Source organism: Phymastichus coffea, unplaced genomic scaffold (assembly GCF_024137745.1).
Source record: "Phymastichus coffea isolate CEN01 unplaced genomic scaffold, Cenicafe_Pcof_1.1 PCOF00003, whole genome shotgun sequence".
Lineage (NCBI taxonomy): Eukaryota > Metazoa > Arthropoda > Insecta > Hymenoptera > Eulophidae > Phymastichus > Phymastichus coffea.
This window is the reverse complement of record NW_026706814.1, coordinates 3,743,136-3,754,512: the sequence shown is the minus strand read 5'-3', so window position 1 is coordinate 3,754,512 and position 11,377 is coordinate 3,743,136. Positions and strand designations below refer to the sequence as shown.

At 39.7% G+C, this 11,377-nt stretch overlaps 1 protein-coding gene across 1 annotated transcript; it reads right to left on the bottom strand.

Annotated features, from left to right (window-relative positions):
• Window positions 1-8,500: 8,500 nt before the first annotated feature.
• On the bottom strand, window positions 8,501-10,245 carry LOC131664584 (tigger transposable element-derived protein 1-like). The gene is made up of 2 exons (XM_058935804.1): window positions 9,786-10,245; window positions 8,501-9,711 (listed from the first exon to the last, which is right to left on the bottom strand). The coding sequence occupies exons 1-2, from the start codon at window positions 10,243-10,245 to the stop codon at window positions 8,501-8,503; spliced, it is 1,671 nt and encodes a 556-aa protein (XP_058791787.1).
• Window positions 10,246-11,377: the final 1,132 nt, after the last annotated feature.

Here is an 11,377-nt window from a genome sequence, read left to right as displayed (position 1 = left end):
TACACATCATGAAAAAAAAATATAAATATAAATATATATACATTTACCAAAAAGTCAAACAGCGACAAAGTTTAGATCAAATTTTATAACCAAATAATTGGTATCCCTTTCCTTCTATAGATTATAAGGGTCAGCTAAACGGGCGAAAAGTTACGGGCAATGTCAGCGCCGGAATTAGCGATACTTGCGGGTGACCGTCAAATTTTCCCCGAGTTTGTAGTAGAGCGCCAGGTAGCTCGGAGGCTACCGGGGAAAAATCGTACCACGACGTGTGAATATGTGAGAGCTGGTAGACGGCGGTCGGTTCATAGATGCTGGGCTAGCGGCAGAGAGCTTTCCCGTTGTCTGATTGGCTGGACGAAACAAGATGGCGAGGTTTGGGCGTCAGGAGCCGGTTTAGAGATACGTTACATAAAACTACTAATAAGAATCGAGATACGCTAGATGGACATTTAATTTTACCGCCTGCGGTGGTATCAGGTTGCGATGCAACGTATCGTCTCAAATAAATTCTCAGATGCAAAATACTGTAAATGATTTAATGCTTCAGGTAACCCGGTAGTCAATATTTATATAAATGTCGCGCCCGCGGCTGAAATTGAAAGTGATGACGGCGTGCCAAGGGATAGGATCGTAGTCAAGATATCGCAAATTCAGAGACAGTAATTAAAAGAAATTTAGTCGATTTATTCCAAACAGTTTCCAAGGTGTCGCTAAAGCAAAGTTGAATTTGTAGTCAAAGATGAATGTGCAATATGCACGACGCGTTTAAGGTCAAGGCCAGAACATCCGTGAGAAGAGTCGGGTCAGGATGAGTGTTTCACTTCTACATCGTTCTACCATGAAAGTTTTTCCGGCACAATAGTCAGACGCGTAGTTCGCGGAGGATCGCTTTAGTCAGGATCGCGGGTCGGTAAATGCCGGCCAGCGTTGACACTTGACTGTCGGAGTCGCGTCGCGAATAACGTCAGATCTGAATGAATAGTGTACTTACAGCGTAATGGAGTGCAAAGATCAATATCTCGTCCCTCCAGCAACAATCTCTAGCGAGTATATTTCGTCCGAACAAACTAGTATTCACACAATATGGAAACTATGTTCAAGCACAAGAAATACGTCCTATCACTGATACAGCAAGCGGCAAAATGGATGAGCCGACGCGTCTTCTTCGTGCAGCTCGTCGTTGTCTGTCTCTTTTTAATTTTGTGTTAAATTTGGTGATTGGTCGCGGAGAGAAAATCGGCCATTAGTCAAAAATGTAATCAAAGAGACACTTCAGTACTAAGTCATCACCTCCCCCATAAATTCCCCAGTTTTGGTTGGTCAGTTAGAACCGAGCGATAGTCCCGTATAAGCGAAATTATTTGATTAGTAGATCGTAGCACGCGAGTCTCGAAATCCAATAGATTTATCATACGTCTGTGGAGCGGTCGGTAATAGAACGCAGATCCGTGTGAATGTTATCGAGCGTCATCTACCGCGCGTGGTCTCTCTCGCTATAGTATGCTCGTCACCACTTTATGGATTTGCTATGCTCCGTGGTCATCAAGCTGCTCAGCTCCGTATGCCGCGTCGTCTGCTGCTCGTTCGCTTTTGGAGGTACTGCGTAGTCTGCGTGTCAGCGTGTGTTTATACGCGACCTTAGAGTAGCGGGTAATGCCAGTGTGAGTGTATGTGTGAGGTGAGAGGGCGCTCGCTTGTCGGGTCAACTCGAGATCGGCTGCTACGTTCAAATGCTAACTAGCATCGGGCGGCTAGAAAAGTACGCGGGGTTAACGATTACACATCGTCGGCAGGGGATGTTGTGGTCAAGTTATGATGCCATTTACGCATCATAACAATATTTAACACGCAAATACAAAAAAATCACATTATCTCATATATAATTTGACGTAGTTCCCCCAGAATAAATAAAAAATAACAATGTGGTACATGTTTTCGATGTATTTTTTCCTGTAGATTAAGATGGTGTTATTAGTTTTTGAATACGACTTACTTAGGAAATAATAATAGTAAAAATCCTCTAAAAATCTTTAAAAAATCTTGTTTTTAGCTTCTAGCGCTTTTTCGGCAAATTTTATGATAAAACCAATAATACCATCGTGTTCTACGTGGAAAAATACATTGAAAACATGTATCATTTATTAGAAAATAATTAGATATGTCTGGTAGTTCTCTGCCAAATTAGCTATTAATATATTGCCCTACACGCGGTAATTGGGCTACTAATATAACTATTATTTCTGTTCAAATGCCAGTGTTAAATTATATGTTTTTCAACATATGGCATATGTTTTTAATGTATTTTTTCATGTAGAATACGATGGCATTATTGATTTTATCATAAAATTTACCGAAATCCACTAGAAGCTAAAAACAAGATTTTTCAAAGATTTTTAGAGGTTATCTGCTATTATAACTTTCTAGGTAAGTCTTATTTAAAAACTAATAACACCATCGTATTCTACGGGGAAAAATACATCGAAAACATGTACCATTTTGTTAGTTTTTATTTATTTTGGGGCAACTACATCATATTACGAGGGTCGTTTGAAAAGTCCGTGCAAAGTCAGAGAGATGGCGCTACTAGTGTGTATCAAGGTTATATTCAGTTAGTGGCATATCTTGGAAGAGCACACACCAAGTTTCAGCCAGATTGGCCAATTACTTTGCGTTTTACTTTCGTATCAATCAAAACAATCGAGTGGTTGTAAAAAAATGGACGAAAAAGAATTTCGTGTATTGATTAAACATCACTTTTTCAAAGGCAAAACGCCTCAGGAGATTTTTAAACAAAAGCTTGATAAACATTATGGTGATTGTGCAACTTCGATTAGAATGGTTTATAAGTGGTTTCGAAATTTTCGGAGTGGCCATATGAGCACAAAAGACGCTGAAGGTTCTGGACGCCCTGTTGAGGTTACCACTTCAGAAATCATTGATAAAATCCATGATATGGTCATGGCTGACAGAAGAGTGAAGGTGCGTGAGATTGCTAGTACTGTAGGCATCTCGAGCAAACGGGTACATAATATTTTGCACCAACATTTGGACATGAAAAAGCTATCCGCTAGATGGGTGCCGCGATTGCTCACGATTGACCAAAAACGAGATCGTATGAAGTGTTGCAAGAATGGTTTGCAGCTGTTCCAGCAAAATCCGCAAGACTTTAAGCGTTGTTTCATCACTGTAGATGAAACATAGATACATCACTACACTCCTGAGACCAAAGAATAGTCTAAACAATGGGTTACCAAGGGGGAATCTGCTCCGAAAAAAGCGAAGACAATTCCTTCGGCCGGGAAGGTTATGGCGACTGTCTTTTGGGATTCGCAAGGAATAATCTTCATCGACTATCTGGAAAAGGGTAAAACCATTACAGGCAAATATTATTCATCGTTATTGGATCGTTTGAAAACCGAATTGCTAGACAAACGTCCACGATTGGCCCACAAAAAAGTCCTCTTCCACCACGACAATCCGCCAGCTCAGCAGTTGTGGCCGCAAAACTGATGGAGATAGGGTTCCAACTCGTTTCACATCCCCCCTATTCTCCAGACTTGGCTCCGTCTACTATTTGTTCCCTAATATGAAAAAATGGCCGGCGGTGAAAAGATTTTATTTAAACGAGGAGGTAATTGCAGAAAGGAATGCCTATTTTACAGACTTGGACAAATCCTATTATTTGGAAGAGATTAACAAACTAGAGCAGTGTTGGATGAAGTGTATAAGCCTAAAAGGATGTTGAAAAATAAAAAAGATTTATTAAAAAAAATCAAGCAGTTTTTATTTTCGCACGGACTTTTCAAACGACTCTCGTATATATGAGATGATGTGATTTTTTTATGATATTTGTTTCTTAAATATATAGAAGGAAAGGGATACCCATGGTTTGTGACATTTCTTTCGGAAACTACTGGAATAAGATACACTTTGATGGAATAAAATTTGATCTAAACCTTGTCACTCTTTGACTTTTTGGTATATATTGTAACGGGGTAGTTAATCCGTTTTTATTTCGTTATTTCGCTGGACACGCAATCGTACCGGAATGCGCGCGGTGAAATCGAAATATTCGCGTTTATTAACCTGAGAGCAGGAGGGGACAGGAGTCAGTCAACCAACTTACTACTAATAAGAATGACAACAGTAAAATTATCGTTTCGATCAAACGTGAGTTAGTTTATTTTCCGATAACTCTACAAGACGCTTGGCCCGCGTGTTTATGTTTATGCGGCGCGCGCGACAATAACATGCATCGCTAGATCGTCCGCAGTTCTTTGTTCGCAAAGTTAGTTTACATGCACGCTATCGATTTTTACAGAATCGCCGGTACGAAGGAATAGCAACTAAGCGCGGTCATACATTAGAAATCGCGGTGTTAAGCTAGCCAACTTACCTTAATACACGGTTGCACTATCAGGTCCGTATTGCCGCTTCCAATATCTCAGGTTATTCGTAAGAGGGAATCCGCACCCTCGGGGTCGCCTACGATGGCAAAACTTCACACCCACACACACACTCCAAACAGCTGCGACAAAGATATAAGTTTCGATAAAAAGAATTTTTGTAAAAGATCTTGGGAAGTTTTTTAATTTTTCAAACAATCCGATAAATCCAAAAAGCAAAAAATCGCTCAAAGGAATTCGAAAAAATTCACACTTGTGTTTTGATGAATTTCAAGCAATTTTGTTCTTTAAATTTTTTTTCCAAAGTTATTTCCTTCTGAGTAAAAAAATCGCAAAGTTTTTTATTTTTGAAAATTTTCAAAAAATTATAACTTTTTTATTTTTCATTTTAGCGAAAATGTTCTCTGTTACTTTTTTGTAGGAAATGAGCCAGATTTTCATAAAAAAATATGAAATATTAATTTTTTTAACATTTATTACTAAAAATTTGTAAAATAAAATTTTTTGTTTACGAGTTTGTCTCTTGTAGCCGCCATATTGGAGCCGCCATGTTGGATTTTGCAAAGGCGCACACAGCATCAGAAAGTAGATATCCTAAGCTTTAAAATGAGTCGTTGCACGATTTTTTTGGTCACATCAAATTTTGGACATAGCAGTGATCCGGTTGACATGGATCGTCCCATATATATATATACAGTGCCGCTCACGCACTTTTACCACCCCACGGGCAAAATCAGTCTAACTTCAAAGTTTTATATCTCTGGTAGAAATTAACGTACAGAGACGCGCGTGGGTGCGTTTGAAAGGTCTTTTGGAGAGCTTTCAAATGATATGATTCACGGTTGCCATCGATTGTTTTTTTAAATTTTGCAACAATTATCCAAAATTGAAAATTCTGAAATTTTTTTATTATTTTTGACAATTAGCCAATTTTGGAAAAAAAATCGTACGAAAATTTGAAGTACACCATTTTTTAGCTATTACCAAGCCCTATCTGAATCACTCATCAAAAATTTATTTTCGTCAAATATGACGCGCGCACGGGCATTTTTTCCTGGAAGTGACAGTTTTTTTCAACATTTTTTATCTCCGTCAAATTGTAACAATCGAAAAAAATTTATAGGAGAAAAAATGTTTGTTGTTTCACGTAGAATACTGCAATAATTTTTTTTTTGGTTTTTCGAAAAATTTTTTTTTTCGGTTTAAATTATTTTTCAAGGTCGAAAAAAAAAAAATTTTTTTTTTTATGTAATTTACGATACTTGTTATGTAGTATTATTGAATGGATGGAAAAAAATTTTTTTTTGTGGTTTCTCATCTTTTTAGCGTACCGACTGTGAGAAAAAAAAATTGAAAAAAACCGAAAAAAAAATTTTTCGAAAAACCAAAAAAAAAATTATTGCAGTATTCTACGTGAAAAAACAAACATTTTTTCTCCTATAAATTTTTTTCGATTGTTACAATTTGCCGGAGATAAAAAATGTTGAAAAAAACTGTCACTTCCAGGAAAAAATGCCCGTGCGCGCGTCATATTTGACGAAAATAAATTTTTGATGAGTGATTCAGATAGGGCTTGGTAATAGCTAAAAAATGGTGTACTTCAAATTTTCGTACTATTTTTTTTCCAAAATTGGCTAATTGTCAAAAATAATAAAAAAATTTCAGAATTTTCAATTTTGCATAATTGTTGCAAAATTTAAAAAAACAATCGATGGCAACCGTGAGTCATATCATTTGAAAGCTCTCCGAAAGACCTTTCAAACGCACCCACGCGCGTCTCTGTACGTTAATTTCTACCAGAGATATAAAACTTTGAAGTTAGACTGATTTTGCCCGTGGGGGGGTAAAAGTGCGTGAGCGGCACTGTATATATATACTACTGTGGGCAAAAAGTAAAGTGAATTTGTTTGTAAAATGAAAAATCTTTATTTATTCTTCTACATCAATGTCATCCCCTTCGAAGTAATCCCCTCCCGATAAAATACACTTATGCCAACGTTTTTTCCAATCCACGAAACATGCCAAATAGTCCCTTTCCGGTATAGCCATCAGCGCCTTCTTCGATTCAGCTCTTATCTCCTCAATCGACTCGAAACGCGTTCCCCGGAGTGGTCTCTTGAGTTTTGGGAATAGCCAGAAGTCACACGGAGCCAAATCAGGCGAATACGGTGGTTGCGGAACGATATGCGTCGAATTTTTGGCGAAATGGTCACGAAGAACGAGTGCAGTGTGAGATGGTGCATTATCGTGATGCAAAAACCAAGAGTTGTTGGCCCATAATTCTGGTCTTTTTAGACGAATTGCTTCACGCAAACGACGCATAACGCTCAAATAATATTCCTTATTAACAGTTTGGCCGGGTGGAAGGAATTCATAGTGCACCACACCACGAAAATCGAAGAAAACTGTCATCATGACCTTGATTTTTGAACGACTTTGACGTGCTCTTTTCGGTCTGGCCTCGCCTTTAGCACGATATTCGCTTGATTGGTCGGTTGTTTCAGGGTCATAAGCATAAATCCAAGTCTCATCTCCCGTAATCATGCATTTGAGCTTGTCCTGATAGTCAGAAAGCATTGTTTCACACACATCAACGCGGCGACTTTTTTGCAAGAAATTGAGCGTTTTCGGTACCAAACGAGATTTGACTTTTCGTAGGCCCAAATGGTCTTTCAAAATTGTTTTCACAGATCCTTCTGATATTCCGATCATATCAGTAAGGTCTCTAACAGTCAACCGACGATTTTCGAGCACTAATTCCTTCACTTTATTGACGTGTTGGTCATCTGTTGACGTCGATGGTCGTCCGGAGCGCTCCAAGTCATCAACACGTTCTCGACCCTCTTTGAAGTCTTTGTACCACTTATAAACATTTTTCTGCGACATGGTAGAATCACCAAAGGCCTTCCGCAACATCCTCAACGTTTCCGCAGCCGAAATTTCATTCCGCAAACAAAATTTGATGGCACTTCTTTGCTCAATTAAATCAGACATTGTAAAAATCGAAACATGCACTCTTGGTCGTTTGGTAAACACAAGCGTAAATATATTACTGATGATGACATTGACATGAAATTTGTCCCAGATGTCATTCGCAGTCCTACCAACTCAAGAAAAAAAGAACTAGACCCAAATGTTAAGCCCGCGAAGTTTAAATTGAAAATTCACCTTACTTTTTGCCCACAGTAGTATATTGTTATGGGAATTTAGACCACTACAATATATTAACTAACCGAGATTGAATAGTGGCTGGCACAAATGCAACTCTTCGCGGCACTGCGTTTTCTGCTACACAAGACCGGCCCGGTAGGTCAGATCGTCAATTGGCCCGTGGAGAGCGCCGTAGGTCACGCAGCTTAAATCGCGAATGTTAAGGGAAGCGATAGGAAGGAAAGGTAGTATGAAAGAAAAGCTATGCAATTTTAATAGTGTACGAATATATAAAGTTTATGTATGTGTCAGTGTACAGGGCGGTTCGGAGAGAGCGGCGAGATAGGCAAAGCGAAAGAGAGATCTAAGGAACGGTCGGTACTTACATTAATCGAAGACCTTCAATTACACCTTGACACGATTGCGGAATTCGCCTAACAGTGTAGTCGCTTGTCGTGAAGGAGGAGAAGTATCGCACGCACAGTTGCACTTCTCTCACTTATCACAGTCGGAAGTCTCTCTGTTGCCAAGAGGCGTTTCTCAAACAAAAATGCTAATACAAGCGTACGCACGAAAGAATGCCTCTGCACGGCTCGCGAGCTATCGGCTAATTGTTGGCCCTTCATCACGCGGCGCGCGGTTCGTCATACCAGTGACTAAGCCTACACACGTACGCGGTCTCTCTCTACCTTCTCCGCAGTCGTCGTCTACTGCTGCTGAGGAGAAATATAGTTCAAATAATATATTATTTTAAATATATGATATTCTTAATAATATGGTCATACAGGCATCCCTCGTTATTCGCGGGGGTTACGTTCCGTCAAGGTACCGCGAATAACAAAACCGCGAATAGTAAGACCTTACGCTTATGGGAAATGAGGGGTTAGGTTCCTAAACATAAGATTTATTTATCAAAATATATACAAATTATTACAAAATAATCAATTGGATTTGAAATAGTCTGTCAAACGAGATTGTTTTGCACGTCTCAACGCATATTTATATAAATCTTCATAAACTTCGACTGCCTTTTCACAGTTATGCTTAAAATTGAGACTCCGAACTACTATTGGGTCACGTTCTATAGCTGTTTCCGTAGCTGTTTTTAATAAATTTATAATTTCTAAAATTACTGTTCCTCCAAATACAGTTGGAACTACGTCTTTATTGTCTTGAAGATTGTCTTGAGGCAATGGCACAATAAGCTCTTCTGCTTCTTCAGCGCTGAGATCTGTTCTGACTGGCATCACAATTTCCTCTAAAATTTCGGGTTCATGAAGGTCTTCAAAACCTTCACCTCCAACTTCTCGAGCTAAATGAATGATTGATTGCACGGGTTCTTGATATTCTGGCACAACGGCTGTCTCAGCATCGACGGTCGGCAAAATTTTTCTCCAGCTAGCACTCACAGTCGTAGGTTTAACTTCTGTCCATGATTCTTCAACCAAAGAGATGGCATCGAGAATAGAAAATTTTTTCCAAAACATTTTGACAACGTAGGTGGCATCGAAACCGTCACAAGTGCGATGATGATTGACTTCTTGTAGCATTTTTTTCATGACTCTTCTCAAATAATAGGCTTTGAAAGTCGCAATCACGGTTTGGTCCATAGGTTGAATGAGAGAAGTTGTATTCGTCGGAAAAAACATGACTTCTACATCAGGGTGAATATCGGCTATGCTGTGATGACTTTTGCAATTGTCTAGCAATAATAGCACTTTGAACGCTAAATTTTTTTTCAACAAGTATTGCTTCACATCAGGTATAAAAGATTCTTTGAACCACTGTTCAAAGTTTACTTGTGTAACCCAAGCAGTCTTATTTGATTTCCAATAAACAGGAAGGTGATCTTTGTTTTTTCCTTTTAAAACTCTTGGATTTTCGGCACGATAAACCAGCATTGGTTTACATTTGAAACCTCCTGAGGCATTTGCGCAGAATAAAAGAGTGAAGCGATCTTTAGCGACTTTGAATCCCGGAGCCCGTTTTTCTTCTTTTGCAATCCACGTACGATTCGCCATCCTTTTCCAAAAAAGTCCCGTTTCATCGCAATTGAATATTTGATCCAGCACGTATTTTTTTTCAGAAATAGTTTCTTGAAGTATTGGAGGAAAGTGGCGAGCAGCCTCGTGGTCTGCACTTGCACTTTCACCTATTATTTATTTATTTATTTATTTATTTATTTATTTATTTACTTATCTCACGATTAATAACGACACTACTAACCTGAAAATTTCAAACTGTGAAGCGAATATCTTGTTTTAAAATTTTCAAACCAGCCTTTGCTGGCATTGAATTCGTCATTTCTTTCGTATTTTGTATTCAAATAGTTGTGGTACTGAATGGCTTGATCTCTTATAGCTGCTGTAGAGACTGGTATTTTTTTATGGATCAAATCTTGTAACCAAATCAACAACATCTCTTCAGTTTTCTCGAGTGTATTTCGTCGAACAACTTTTACCGAAGTCGCATGTTGGCCTAATATCTCAGAGCTGCTTCGAATTTTGTCATCGTTCCTCCGAATAGAGCGAATAGTTGATTCGTTGACACTGAATATTTTCGCAATACAAGCTATTTTTTCACCATCTCGGATGAGATTCAAAATTTTAAGTTTGTCTGCTAAAGACATAACTTTTTTACTTCTAGGCGTTTTAGGTGTTTTAGGTGTTTCAGGAGTTGGTGCCATTTTACAACAAAATTTTGATTAAAAAACGTGCGCAACAAAATATTTTCAAACTTTCAGGGTTACGAAAATTTACAATCTGAGTTACAAACCGAACCGCGAATAACAAGTTAGTTTTCCGCGTATAACAAGGGAAGGCACATTTCGGGCAACCGCGAATAAGGTGAATCGCGAATACCAAAACCGCGAATAACGAGGGATGCCTGTATATAGAGAGAGAGACATAACGAGTTGATGTCAAACTCGTTATATCCCCCACCCCCAGACATTGGTAACGAGGGCGGTACCAACTCGAACCTCAGATTTCTCTCGTAAAGAAAACTACAGGGAATAGTCAAAATAAGTAATTTATTATTATAAAGAGAAGGAGCAAGAAAAACCTTCCCTATCGCGCTTTCTCTGCGATATAGGGACCGTGCCAACGAAAGAATACAAATTAAAGTGGCGTTAATGCCATGATTAAGAAAATAAAAGAGGCACGGCAAAGCCTTACATCATAGGCGCAACGGCGCAAAATTTGAATGGCGCGCAGGCCAAGAGGTGAAAGATCTTCAGTTTCAATCTTCACTCTTCTCTCTTCCTTCTTCGGTGTCGAGGCCTTGAGGCAGAAGACTTGAAGAGAGGTGGCCGTGCTGATGGTAGCCTAATGGTGGCGGCGCTCACCAAATTCGTCACCGTAGGTGTATCGCGGCTCTAGCCGTTGCTCAAACTTCCAATGTTGAAAGAAGTTGGGGCAATTTTCGGTCCTACTAACTGCCGTCAAACTGCAGACATAGCATTAACCGAATGCCCCTCTTCTCCGGGGCTGAACCATCGTATTTGCCACGGACCAGGGACAGCAGCGTTCGCAGTCGCGGCAGAAGCCCATGCGTACTGGACATTTAGTCCAGCCAGTTGGCGTTGGAGCTCCATGATTTCCTGCCGCTTTTGCTGTTGCTGAGCCAAAAGGCGTTCGCGCTCCTTCTGGATGGCCTTGGCCTCATCCCAGCGTTCTGCAGCTTGGGTGAGAAAGGCCTCGCGCTCTATCTCATCCCGGACCTTCTGGACAAAGCCGGGGGATACAGCAGCTCGAACGGGAGCGTCACGGCACTCGGTGAACGCCATAACGGCAGCATAGGCCCGGTGTTCCTCTTCT

Excerpts from the sequence above, each read along its gene's own strand:
- LOC131664584 (XM_058935804.1), bottom strand. The coding sequence starts at position 10,245 with ATGGCACCAACTCCTGAAACACCTAAAACACCTAAAACGCCTAGAAGT. Across the intron at positions 9,712-9,785 it reads TCACAGTTTGAAATTTTCAG|GTGAAAGTGCAAGTGCAGAC; the intron begins GTTAGTAGTGTC and ends AATAAATAATAG.